Below are 14,411 nucleotides of genomic sequence, written 5' to 3' on the forward strand. Positions count from 1 at the left end.
GGGTATGACATTTGAGGGTGAAAATAAAAAGTTGTGAAACATCATTTTTTGTGGTGGGAGGGGGTTAGTGACCACTTTGGGAGTCAGGGGAGGTCATCCCCGATTCCCTCTGGTGGTAATCTGGTCATTTAGGGCACTTTTTGGGGCCTTATTCGTGAAAAAACAGGGTCCAGGAAAAGTGCCCTAAATTCTAGCTAAAAACGCATACTTTTTTCCCATTATCGGCAAAAGGCGCCCATCTCTGTTCGGGTGATAACCAAGCCCCAGTCCCGCCTTTACCACGCCTCCATCAACTTTGTACGCTTCCGCGATGGAGTGCAGTTGAAAACGTCCAAGTTCGGCTTTTGTTTATACCGTGTTATTCGTTTTTGTGAGATAAACGTCCATCTCCCGATTTAGGTCGGAACTTGGGCGTTTTTCTCGTTCGATTATAAGCAGGAAAGTGTCTGGCCTTATTGTTTTGATATGCTGGCTTCATATTCAGCATTTTAGTCTGGTGCGTGTGTGTTTTTGTTGTTTTTATTAATAGCCATAATGAATATGTATGAGATGTATATAAGCAAATAAATATGCAAATGTGCCAAGCCACACCCTTTGCACCCCCCCACTCAAATGAAACAGTCAAACTACGCCCAGGCTTGAGAAAATCAAGGACTGCTTTATGAAGCACCTAGTACAGGAGCCAACAAGAGAAGGAAAAATTCTAGACCTAGACCTTAGTGGAGCATATGATCTGGTGTAGGAGGTAATGGTGCTGGGGCCGCTTGATAAGAGTGATCATAATATGATCAGATTTGACATCGGCTTTGGAGTAAGTACACCCAGGAAAACCAATACCTTAGCATTTAACTTTCAAAAAGGAGACTATGAGAAAAACACAAAAAGAAATAAATATGAAGTACAGATCTTACCGATTTACAGCTACTTGTTCGTGACTGAGCAGAGACAGGAAGCTGTAAGAGAAGCAGAATCAATTGAATTGAATTTACTTTTATTCTTCCCTTTTACTCAGTGGAACATACAGGATGGATTAAAAAATAAGTAAGCATTCAAACAAATGTAAAAATTACTAAATGAACAGTGAAGGATTCAACATGAAAGGCCAGCGGCACAGTGCTTAGAAGAAAGAGGGGCTACAGTCTTCCTGTGTACAACTACAATAGGTTGCTGGGTGGAGGGGCAACAAGCTGCAGTCAAACCACACAGACAAAGACAGTCCTGCAGCATATTTGCAAAAATGTCATAACACCAGCTGACTCCCAGAATAACAGCCGCTAAGAAAACAGTGGTAGTAGGTTGTCAGTGCCTTTTACTACTGTACCAGGTCTCACTCCAAGCAGAATAGGGTTTTCTTACACAATTGAGCTAGTTTTCTTGCTTGAGTTGTGGGAAATTTACAGTGGTTCTCGGTTGCACCATGGTTTAGGCACTTGGTCTGTTTGAAGCTTAGGTCAAAAACACATCTGTACGCAAGGCACAAAGATTTACACCAACCATTGAACGGGTGCAAGTGCTCACAGCTAGATCACAAAAGACCATGCATAGATTATAAAACTTTATAATATTTTTCATTTTTTGTTACATTTGTACCCCGCGCTTTCCCACTCATGGCAGGCTCAATGCGGCTTACAAGGGGCAATGGAGGGTTAAGTGACTTGCCCAGAGTCACAAGGAGCTGCCTGTGCCTGAAGTGGTAATCGAACTCAGTTCCCCATTTAAGTATGTTTTCCGCCTATGTCAACAGCTACCTGCAAACTATGTGCAATCTCATTGAATGCCCCCTAGCCAGAAATTGCTCAATTATGAGCAGTTCTGACAGAAGAGGACATTTATATGGTAAGAGAACATTATTTTGCTCTCTACTTTTGGAGTTTAAAGGAGGAATTGCAGGTTATTGAAATGCAGAATAAAAAACTAGTCTCTATACCCTATTCCCCCTAGTTTTAAAACTTGAACTTTGTACCACAGCAATAACAGATAGCCTCTAACAAGCAAAGCAGGACTTTGCTCAGTCTTCATTCGCACCCCCCTCCTCAACTCCCACCCACCCCTAGAACAACTCCTCATTTATAACCATTATTCTAATTAGGATAACAAGAGGAGTATTTTTTATTACAGTATAATTGCATCTTTATTAGTTTTAATTACATTTAATTAGTTTCTGGGAAGCAAACACTAAATAATTACACATTATACCATATAATCTTAACTCTATTTATATTTATCTAATATCCCTAGTAACTGAAGAAGTTTTGATTAAACAACCCTATAATACTAAGATGCAGACAGTAGTCCAACAGCGAGAGAGGTGCTGTCCAGTCTTTTCCACTGAGTGTCACATATATGATTATCTCCCATTTGGTGAGAGGTTATGTGTGTGTGCTCGATGCAAAGAGCTCCTAGCTCTCAGAGAGCGAATCCATTCTCTTGAGGCTAGAGTAGAAGACTTGGAGGAGCTGAGGGAGACAGAGAGGTACATAGAGGAGGCATACAGGGAAGTGGTAGAGAAGTCCCACCTCCAGTCTGGCAGCCCCTGTGCTACCTCGGAGGAGGAAGGTCTCCTAAATGGAAAGCATTACCCTGGTGCAGTTGGAAATAAACCTGTAGTCAGGACCACCGAACCAGGGGATGCAATGTCATCTCGTACTGCGGATGTGTCTCCAGGAGCTTCTGCCCAGTAAGCAAGGGATAGGATGGCTCTTGTAGTTGGTGATTCGATTATTAGGCATGTAGATAGCTGGGTGGTTGGTGGACATGAGGATTGCCTGGTGACTTGCCTGCCTGGTGCAAAGGTGGCGGACCTCACGCATCAACTAGATAGGGGAGGAGCCAGCTGTCGTAGTACATGTAGGTACTAATGATATAGGAAAATGTGAGAGGGAGGCTCTGGAAGCAAAATTTAGGCTCCTAGGTAGAAAGCTGAAATCCAGATCCTCCAGGGTAGCATTTTCAGAAATGCTCCCAGTTCCACATGCAGGGCCCAAGAGACAGAGTTCCGGAGTCTCAATGTGTCGATTAGACGATGGTTCAGGAAGGAGAGTTTTAGATTCGATAGAAACTAAACAACATTCTGGGGATGGGGGAGCCTATTCTGAAAGGATAGGCTCCACCTTAACCAGGGTGGGACCAGGCTTCTGGCATCAGCATTTAAAAAGGAGATACAGCAGCTTTTAAACTAGAAACTGGGGGAAGGCTGGCAGTCGCTTAAAAGCAAATGGTTCGGAATCAGGTTTTAAACTAGAAACTGGGGGAAGGCTGACAGTCGCTTAAAAGCAAATGGTTCGGAATCAGGTATCTTTCAAAGATATCACCAGAACAGGGAAGAAAGGGCATCCCGATAGCAAGGTTGCAATAGAGAGCATAGTAAACCAGGAATATTTAAATAAAAAGCAGAGAGATTTCAAGATTGCATATTATCACAGTCAACTGCTGAACAAGATATAAATAGGAACAACAAACATAGTCTGAAATGTCTATACGCGAATGCCAGAAGCCTAAGAAATAAAATGGGAGGGTGAGAACATATTGTACTAAATGAAAAATAGACATTTCTGAGACCTGGTGGGAGAACGATAACCAGTGGGAAACTGTAATATCGGGATACAAATTATATCACAGTGATAGGGTTGATTGAGTTGGTGGAGGGGTAGAATTGTACATTAGGAGGGCTTTGAATCGAATGGACTAAAAATTCTACATGAAACACATCTTAGAATCCCTATGGATTGAAAGTCCATATGTAAAGGGGAAAAGGATAGTGATAAAAGTGTGCTATCGTCCACCTAACAAGGATAAACAGACAGATGTAGAAATGTTATCAGAAATTAGGGAGGCTAACAAACTGGAGAAAACGATAATAATGGGTGAAGTCAATTCACTGGATAAATGTAACATCAGTGCATGCAAGAGAGGTGAAATTCCTTCAAGGACTGCTTTATAGTGCAGCTGGTTCAGAAGCCAACAAGATGAAGAACAATTCTAGACCTTGTCTTAGTGGAGCGCATGATCTGGTGCAGGAAGTAATGGTGATTTGATATAAGCTCTGGAGTAAGTAAACACAGAAAATAAAATACATAAGCATTTAACTTTCAAAAAGGAGACTATGGTAAAATGAGAAGAACGGTAAAAAAAAAAAATTAGAGGAGCAGCTGCAAAGGTCAAAATTTACAACAGGTAAAGATGCTGTTCAAAAATACCATCCTGGAAGCCCATGCCAAATGTATTCCATGTATTAAAAAAGGAGGAGGGAAGACCAAATGACACTCGGAATGGTTAAAAATACGAGGTGAAGGACGCTATTAGAACTATAAGAAAATCCATCAGAAAATGGAAGATGGATCCGACTGAAAATAAGAAACAGCATAAGAAATTGCAAGTCAAATGCAAAGCGCTGATAAAAAAGGCAAAGATACTAAAATATATTAAAAGCAAGAAGACAGCAAAAAAATCAGTTGGACCGCTAGATGACTGAGAAGTAAAAGGGGCACTTTTTTTTTTTTTTTTTAATTTGTACCCCACACTTTTTCCCACTGATGGCAGGCTCAATGCGGCAGGCAATGGAGGGTTAAGTGACTTGCCCAGAGTCATAAGGAGCTGCCTGGGCCGGGAATCGAACTCAGTTCCTCAGTTCCCCAGGACCAAAGTCCACCACCCTAACCACTAGGCCACTCCTCCTCCCGGGAAGACAAAGCTATAGCAGAGACAGCAAATAAATTCTTTCTTTCGGTCTTCATCGGGGAAGAGGTACCGGTGCCAGAAATACAATTTCAAAGTTGACGAGTCACAAAAACTGAATGAAAGCTCTATAAACCTGGAAGATGTAATGGCGCAATTAGACAAACTGAAGAGTAGCAAATCTCATGGACTGGATGGCATTTCTCCCTGGGGTCTGTGCTGGGACCGCTGCTTTTTAACATATTTATAAATTATCTAGAAATGAGAGTAACTAGAGAGGTAATTAAATTTGCCGATGACACAAAGTTACTCAAAGTTGTTAAAATCGCAAGAGGATTGTGAAAAATTACAAGAGGACCTAACGACACTGAGCGTCTAGATAGCAGATGACATTTAATGTGAGCAAATGCAAATTGATGCATATTGGAAAGAGGAACCCGAACTATAGCTAGATAATACAAGGTTCTATATTAGGAGACAATGACCAAGAAAGGGATCTTGGTGTCATTGTTGATGGTACGTTGAAACCCTCTGCTCAGTGTGTTGTGGCATCTAAGAAAGCAAACAGAATGTTAGGTATTATTAGGAAATGAATGGAAAAGAAAAGTGAGGACGTTATAATGTCTTTGTATCGGTCCATGGTGTGAGCGCATCTCGAATACTGTATTCAATTCTGGTCACCCCATCTCAAAAAAGATATAGTGGAATTAGAAAAGGTACAGAGAAGGGCGACGAAAATGATAAAGGGGATGGGACGACTTCCCTATGAGGAAAGGCTGAAGTGGCTAGGGCTCTTCAGCTTGAAGAAAAGATGGCTAAGGGGAGATATGATAGAGGTCTATAAAATAATGAGTGGAGTGGAACTGGTAGAAGTGAATTGTTTGTTTACTCTTTCCAAAAATACTAGGACTATGGGTCATGCGATGAAGCTACAAAGTAGTAAATTTAATACGAATCGGAGAAAATGTTTCTTCACTCAACGTGTAATTAACCTCTGGAATTCACTGTCAGAGAATGTGGTAAAGGCAGTTAGCTTAGCGGGGTTTAAAAAAGGTCTGAAAGGCTTCCTAAAGGAAAAGACCATAGACCATTATTAAAATGACTCGGGGAAAATCTGCTACTTATTTCTGGATAAGCAGCATAAAATCTATTGAACTTTTTTAGGAACTTGTCAGGTATTTGTGACCTGGATTGGCCACTGTTGGAAACAGGATGACGGGCTTGATGGACCTTTGGTCTGTCCCAGTGTGGTAATACGTACTTGCCCAGCTTCTCCATTTGTGCCGGAGGTTTGTAGACAACATCTGTGAGGATGCCAGTTCCTTCTTTTCTTTCCAGGAGGACCCATATCGCTTCTTCTTTTCCCTAGGTTCCCTATATGCCAGTCGCTTCAATGCAGTTTTTCATGTACAGCACCATTCGACCACCTCTTCGACCCTCTCTATCTGTCCTAAAACGATTATAGCCCTGTATGATCACGTCTCATTCACTGGAATCATTGAAGCATATCTCTGTAATAGCAACAAGATCCAAGACTGTCTCAAACATCAGGGCCTGTACTTAAACTGCGAGTATTTGTGCTCATTCCTTTTCATTTATTATTAAGTGAGTTGTCTAAATGCGTTTTTTTTTATATTAACTTTACCTTCCACACTACTGTCATGTTTTAGCCAGGGATGAGTTCCTGAATTCATTTGCTTTATTTTGTCACTTTCACCTTCTAGTATAAATGCCTAGAAATATGCTGTCTGAATTTCTCACCAAGGATCCTTTTTGCTGTCACAAAAAGATGCATCTCCTCATTACAGTACAGCCTTTTATTCTTACACATATTGTCCCCATTCTCCATGTAAAATATTTTGTAATTTTAGAATTACTTTGTAACCATTTCTGAGAGTACAGTGCACTCCATTTAAGTGCACGTTGGATAAGCGCATGCTCTGTTTAACTGAATGCCGTACTTCGGTCTCGTTTTTTGAAAAAAGAGCAACAGGAAAAACCTGCCGCTCTTTACATGGAAAAAAACGAATTGAGGAATGCGGTCAAACGGCGGACGGAAAGAAACTCTACACATGCTATGGATTATGCCGGTTCCCAGGCTGACGCAGATTGTCAACCCACTTGTGAGAATTATTCAGCCTGCTTGTCCTCGGAGAATAACAAGCCTGCCAGCTTTGAACGCTAACTGCATGAAAATGCATGCAAACAAATGGCCCTGCTATCGCTGCAAACCTTACGCCAGCTAAGAGCTGGTGTTAGGGTTTATTTGCTAGGGAGGAATGAGGGAGACCCACTGAAGAGGTTTGACAGGTCCGGGATTTTCTCCCGGACCTGTCAAACCTAAGCCTGTCTTCCCCCCCCCCCCCCCCCCCCCAATACAAGATCTGGAGGTCCGGTGGACCTCCAGGCCCCCCACCCCCAAAGCACTAAAAAAAACCCTGGTGGTCCAGTGGGAACGCTAGCTTCCCTCCCCCCCCCCCCCCCCCAACCACCGAACAAAAACACCCTCGTGGTCCATTGGGACCAACAGCTTCCCCCCACCCCCCACGAACTAAAACACCATGGTATTTAAGTGGGACCGCTATCTATCTGCCCCCCTCACCCTGGCAGCCTACCTCATGGTCATGGTAGTACGAGGGACTAGCACTCCCGCCCTCCTCTTCGGGCGCCTTCCCAATATAGCGACGCCCCACCCTGCCCGGTGCATCCTGGTGGGGGGGGGGGGGGGGGAGGGAAGCTAGCGGACCCACTGGACCACCAGGGTGTTTTTTCTACAGTAGGGGGAGTGGGAGGGGGGAAGCCAGCCATCCCACTGGACCACCAGGGTTTTTATGCTTTGGGAGTGGGGGGCCTGGAGGTCCACCGGACCTCCAGATCTTGTGTTTGGGGTGGGGGCCGGGCTTAGGTTTGGCAGGTCTGGGAGAAAATCCCAGACCTGACAAACCTCTTCTGCTGTTTGACAGATCCGGGCTGACCTGTCGAACAAGTTCTGCGGGAGGATTGTGCCTTGGGTGCATGCCCAGGCACAGTCCTCCCACAGAAGTACCCTATGATCAGAGCTAAATTTGCATGCTATTAGCTTTGGTCACCAGCCATTCAAAGAGCATGCCTTCTTTAGACACACTCAAGATGTGGTTCACTTGCCTGAGGTCGCTGAGTCAATTTGAAGGACGACTGGTCATTCCGATTGTGGCGTAACATGTTCTCCTGGCACACAAAGCCTTAATGTGAAGAAGTCACAGGAAGATAAATAAGGTAACGTTATTGTCTGGTCATAAATTCAACCTTAATATTCCATAATATTAATTCAAACAGTCACCAACGTTAGCATAGCTGCTAGTTATACACCTAGCTTCCCAGGAATCTGTAGCCCAAGGGTTCTTAATCATTTTTGGTTTCTACACCCCTTTGACTGATCAATGAAACCCTCATCCCCTTCCTAAACCTCATGTCCACTAGTAACAGTACTGACAGCTAACTGTTGTCACTAAAATTACAGTAGTACCCAGTTTTACTACCTATAACTGACCTAATAACTGCCTTCACTCTGTCTAGAAAGTTTCAATAAATTGACTCAGAACTTAAGACCCTTCTCTGCATCCTTTGGAGCTGCGGGCACCACTTGTGTAGCCTTTAAGCACAGCCTGTCAGACACATTAACTACTAATTAATTCTTCTGCTTCTACTTTTGGCAACTAAGGACCTTCTGAACTTGATAGAATTTTAGCCTCCACTGCCCACTTTAGAAGGGCATTTTAGGATGTCTACCACTTTTTCTGTAAAACATATTTCCTGAGGTTACTCCTGACTCCACCCCCTCCCTTCTATTTAAAAAGGCTCAACTCCTGTGTATTACTACCTTCAGGTATTTGAACGTTTCTATTCTATTCCATTTGTCTTGTAGTCTCATGTCATAGAGCTTCTGCAGCAGATACTGCACCATTTTAGCAGTCCTTCTCAAGAGGAGCACCTCCACTATCTACATACCTTCCAGAGGTAAGGTCTCTAGAACAAGACACAATACTACAGAAGAGGTCTCATGGTAGAATCGCTTCCTTTTTTTTTCTACTATTTACACCTTTCCCAGTGTACTCCAGTACTGCTCCAGCTCTAGCTACCACCCTGTCACACACTTTCACTATTGTTCTGGTGGAATTTTCTGGCCTTGTCTTTTGGGTCTGCTTATTTCTGTGTGTTTCTGTAAGTTTCCACTGATAGTTGCAATACAGGAATTTCTGGCTGACCACAAACTGACAAGACCATTGCCATGACATCCCAACCAACTGTCTTGCTACAAACAAACTGACAAGACCCCTGTTATCATGACATCCCAACTGTCTTGTTATAAATATAATTTACTGAGCAGAGGTGTGGCAGGGACCCTATCACAGGTCTCCTATGTACTTACAGGATTGCTGATTGGGTGATATATGAAGTGGTCTAACGAGGAAAGCTTCATATCCTTGCCTTGGATTCCGAGGCTCTGTCCTCTCCTGGTTCTCCTCCTATCTCTCCCACCGCACCTTCAGAGTTCACTCTCACGGATCTTCCTCCACCCCTATCCCCCTATCTGTTGGTGTTCCCCAGGGATCGGTCCTTGGACCCCTTCTCTTCTCAATCTACACCTCTTCCCTGGGCGCCCTGATCTCCTCTCATGGTTTTCAGTACCATCTCTATGCTGATGATACCCAGCTATATCTGTCCACACCAGACATCACCGCAGAGACCCAGGCAAAGGTATCAGCCTGCCTATCCGACATTGCCGCCACCTGAAACTGAACATGTCCAAGACCGAGCTCATCGTCTTTCCACCAAAACCCATGTCTCCTCTTCCTCCACTTTCTATCTCAGTTGATAACACCCTCATCCTCCCCGTCTCATCTGCCCGCAACCTCGGAGTCATCTTTGACTCCTCCCTCTCCTTCTCTGCGCATATCCAGCAGACTGCCAAGACCTGCCGCTTTTTCCTGTTTAACATCAGCAAAATTCGCCCTTTCCTCTCTGAACACACCACCCGAACTCTTGTCCATGCTCTCATTACCTCTCGCCTTGACTACTGCAACTTACTCCTCACTGGCCTCCCACTTAGCCATCTATCCCCTCTTCAATCTGTTCAGAACTCTGTGGCACGTCTCATATTCCGCCAAAACCGATTTACTAATATCACCCCTCTCCTCAAGTCACTTCACTGGCTTCCAATCAGATACCGCATTCAATTCAAACTTCTCCTTCTTACCTACAAATGCATTCAGTCTGCTGCCCCTCACTACCTCCCCTCCCTCATCTCCCCTATGTTCCCGCCTGTAACCTCCGTTCACAGGACAAATCCATCCTCTCTGTACCCTTCTCCAACACCGCCAACTCCAGGCTCCGCTCATTCTGCCACGCCTCACCCTATGATTGGAACAACCTTCCTGAGCCCTTACGCCAAGCCCCCTCCCTGCCCATCTTCAAGTCTTTGCTTAAAACCCACCTCTTCAATGCTGCATTCGGCACCTAACTCTTACCATTCACTAAATCCAGACTGCCCCAATTTGACCGCCCCTATCGGACTGTCCGTTCACTTGTCTCTTAGATTGTAAGCTCCTTGAGCAGGGACCGTCCCTCTATGTTAATTGTATAGCGCTGCGTAACCCTAGTAGCGCTTTAGAAATGTTAAGTAGTAGTAGTAGTAGCCTATTTGCCGAGGGGGGTGTACTCCCCCCATTGTAAGAACTAATTCTTTGCACCTAAGAATCTTTCACACATTTTTTCTCTTCTTTCTCTCAGCTCTGTGACCTTTCTATGACAGTGAGGAATAAACTCAAAGAACGTATCACGTTCAGGTGTGTACCCTAGTTCACAAAATCATCCATGGCGATGCCCAGCCTACATGTCAGACCTGATAGACCTACCACCCAGAAATGCTAAAAAATCATCTCACACATTCCTTAATCTTCATTTCCCCAACTGTAAAGGTCTAAAATACAAGTTAATGCACGCATCAACCTTTTCCTATATGAGCACACAATTCTGGAACGCGCTGCCGTGCAACCTATAAACGATCTATGAACTAACCAGCTTCCGCAAACTACTGAAGACCCATCTCCTCAACAATACATATCACAAAGATCAACACATGTGAAATCCCCCACATGCATCTAGAACTATCTTATAATGTTTTCTAGTTATTTTACTATTATGCTTTATCATTATCATGTAACCAAAATCCTTCTGTAATACCAAATGTCCATTCTCTTCTCATTCCCACCATCCATGATGTATTGTAAGCCACATTGAGCCTGCAAAGAGGTGGGGAAATGTGGGATACAAATGCAACAAATAAATAAATAAACTTTCCTTCCTCCTTTTTCTCTTTTCAGCTGTTCTTTATATAATTAGCCTGACTTTTTATAATTATCAAAGCTACTGATGTTAGATTTTGTAAGTTTGCTATTATTTTTCCACAACTTGCTACTGATATCTGATCCTGTGCTGGTGAGTAATAAAAGACATTTTCTCTTTCTGATTCATGCCTAATTATTTCTGTGGTCAGAGAATAGAAAAGCCAGATTGCGATTTGTGCAGAATGGAATGGAGTTGGAGATATTCCATTAATTGTTGCAAGATCCTTCCATGATCTTGACAAATAATGGGATTGAGGCTACAGGTCTGTAATTTGAAACAATGTTTTGGCCTGTTTGGGAATTTTTAGGGATAGGAGTCAGGGTAATATTGCCATTTCTTACAAGAAATAGATCCAGGGATAACATTAAAATAAGACAGGCATGTAGATAATCAAAAACGTGTGAGGGCTGACCTAAGCAGACAGTTGGGAGAAATGTCAAGCAGACATTGAAATTTGGCATATTTGCATAATAACTGTCTGACTTGATCCACTGAAAAAGAAAGAAATGCAAACCAAATTCTGTCACTAGCAAGCAAGAGGATGACTGATCATGTTGATTCAGGAAATGCTCAATTGAAGAGAGAGAGCTATATAGTTACAATCTGATTTTAATTATTTTCTGTTCGAAATGGTTTTCCAATTGATCTGCTGCAGACAGGGATTCATTAATTTTAGAAACAGACTGAGTGTTAAATAAGTTGTTAACCACAGAATATAATTTCCTAGGGTTGACTTTTATATCACCTATAAACTTTCAGTAATAACTAGTTTTAGCCTTAATAGCTAAGTGCTTATATTCTTTTAAGAGTTTTTTTTCCCTAAAAAATCCATTGGCCCATGGTTCTAGTTTTAAGCCAGACTCTTTCTTGCTGTCTTGCACTTACGCTTCATTTCTAAAAGAGAGTTATTAAACCAGGAGGATAATTTCTTATTGGGTCTAGTTTTTACTTTTAGTGGAGTCAACTCATCTAGTACTTCTTTACACGTATCACTCCACTGGTGTATGAAGTCTGTGGAAGGAGCTGAGATGAGCAAGTTAGTCATTTGATCTGGATCAATTTTGCCTCTAGTAATAAAGGTATTAAGATTATTGGCTATATTGGGACAACTTATGGCTTCTTTCCAATTAAGTTAGCCTACTATGATCTGACCATGGGATAGGAGACAACTGTTGTTCTAACATAACATAGTAACATAGTAGATGACGGCAGAAAAAGACCTGCAAGGTCCATCCAGTCTGCCCAACAAGATAACTCATATGTGCTACTTTTTATGTATACCTTACCTTGATTGGTATCTGTCTTTTTCAGGGCACAGACCGTATAAGTCTGCCCAGCACTAGCCCTGCCTCCTAACCACCAGCCCCTTGATTTGTATCTGTCTTTTCTAATATAAGAAAGTTTGTGGGGTCGCTAAATTTAGTTCTTGATATATCTAATTGATGTCCTTTGGTATGAGAGGACAAACCATTAAAAAGTGAGAATTGCCAAATACCAAGAAAATCAAGAAAATGTTTTGTATTCTGATTATTAGTACCTTCTAGATGTAAGTTAATGTCTCCAACCAATACAATATTATCATTATTGACACAAGCACTAGCAACAAACTCATTTAATTCCTCTTCCAATTGACTCCAACCTCCTGGAGGACGGTAAATTAAAAGTAAGAAGATGGATTTAGAAAGGAATAGTCTTTTACGGAACAAGCAATAATTTCCAATCGAGGAGATTGGAATTCTGAAATTATTTTTATCTCAAAAAATGACTTATAAATGATAGCTAGACCACCCTCTCTTTTCTTTAATCTTGGAGAATGGAATATCCAGATGGATAGGTACCAATGATTTTAGGTTCATCTACCAAATGCAACCATGTTTCTGAAATAAGGACTATGCCTAGCTCAGATTCACTTATCCAGTTTTATTAACAACAGAACGTGCATTAAAATAACCTACAGGTACTGGTAGTTAGATCTTCTCTGGTTTTGATAGATAAATTTGGATTACATTTTGTTTATTTATTTATTTATTAGGATTCATTTACCTACTTTTTGAAGGAATTCACTCAAGGCAGTGTACAGTAAGAACTGCAGTAAAAATATTCAAATAACAATACAAAGCATAGCATACTACTTACAATGTCAACACAATACATAATATAACATTTTAATTGATAGTGAAGGGTAAAGCAAAGATGGAAAATATAGATAGGTAAGAGAGTAAGAAGAGTTAGAAGGTGACTAATTTAAAGAAAGTTGCACATGAAGTCAGAGAGATGGTTAAATATTATCTCAACTAGAATCTTTTCCGTTAAAGCGATTTGTGGAAAATGTACAGTTTGTGCCCTGATAAACACCTCTAATAAATGCAAAGGTAGATGGATTGTGATAAAATCTGTTAGTTACCCAGTTTGGATAAGATCTGACAGTATAAATGATAGGAACATTTAGAAAAACATCAACAGCGTTAGTAAAAAGTATTTTGACAAGATAAGGAAATTTAATAGCCAATGCAGTAGGATATTCAAAAAACCCATCAGTTCTTTAGAAGGCAGTTGCAACTAGAAAGATTTAATTAAGGGATAAAGGAGAATGGGGAGTGAAAGAAAAGTTTTGTTTGTGAGGAAGCAAGACTTGAAAGTAATATATGGAGTTTTGGTTATTTTTGGTAAGAATATGCTGAGTGAAGAATTCAACAAGACTAAGGAATTAATTACTAGAAAACAAAAAATATGTGTCAGCATTAAAGTACAATTAAAGTAGACTATCAAGTACAACTCAAACGCCGTCTAAGATGTAGTTAAGCTGCAATGATGTCACCAACAACTGCGATTGTAGCATGAACAGCTGAGCAGTGCCAGATGATTTAGGGAGCGCTGATGATATTGTGACTATCCTGATTTAAATCACTGTATCAAACAGACACCTCAGAGGTAGTTTCTTTGATGAAGTTGAGATGCACTGACATCACCAACCAATGCAATGGTATCAGGAACAACTGAGCAGTACAGATGATTAGAGAGCTGATGATATTGTATCTGCCCTGATTTTGCCTTCTCTGCCTTGGAAAACAGGTGGCTCCAAACCACTGTGCTTCCTCTCAGAGTGACTCCTTAGAACTAATGCAGGATTTGACTGTGTAACCATGCGTTGGAGGCCTGACTTACTAATGGCTTTCATGGTGTTTATGTGTTTGCTCAACAAGCTAGATAAGGTTAGCTCCCAAAACTGCCCACAAAGTTACACACTAAAGTGTGTGACACATGCCTTAAGTGTGCCCCTTCAGTGGCTTGTCTGAGGTGGCATGCCTGAGATTGGGTCCGCTGTTATACGTCACCAACAGAAGGTGTCA

At 41.9% G+C, this 14,411-nt stretch overlaps 1 protein-coding gene across 1 annotated transcript in view; it reads right to left on the reverse strand.

The window, feature by feature from the left end:
- The window catches only part of TTLL5 (tubulin tyrosine ligase like 5), a 482,374-nt gene that overhangs the window by 287,588 nt on the left and 180,375 nt on the right, over positions 1-14,411 (reverse strand). Inside the window, exons 15-16 of the mRNA XM_030213729.1 lie at positions 7,819-7,895; positions 912-953 (exon numbers count right to left, since the gene is read on the reverse strand). Of these exons, the coding sequence (XP_030069589.1) occupies positions 912-953; positions 7,819-7,895 (119 nt within the window). The remainder of the gene's footprint in view (positions 1-911; positions 954-7,818; positions 7,896-14,411) is intronic.

The sequence above is a fragment of the Microcaecilia unicolor genome, chromosome 9, assembly GCF_901765095.1.
Source record: "Microcaecilia unicolor chromosome 9, aMicUni1.1, whole genome shotgun sequence".
NCBI lineage: Eukaryota > Metazoa > Chordata > Amphibia > Gymnophiona > Siphonopidae > Microcaecilia > Microcaecilia unicolor.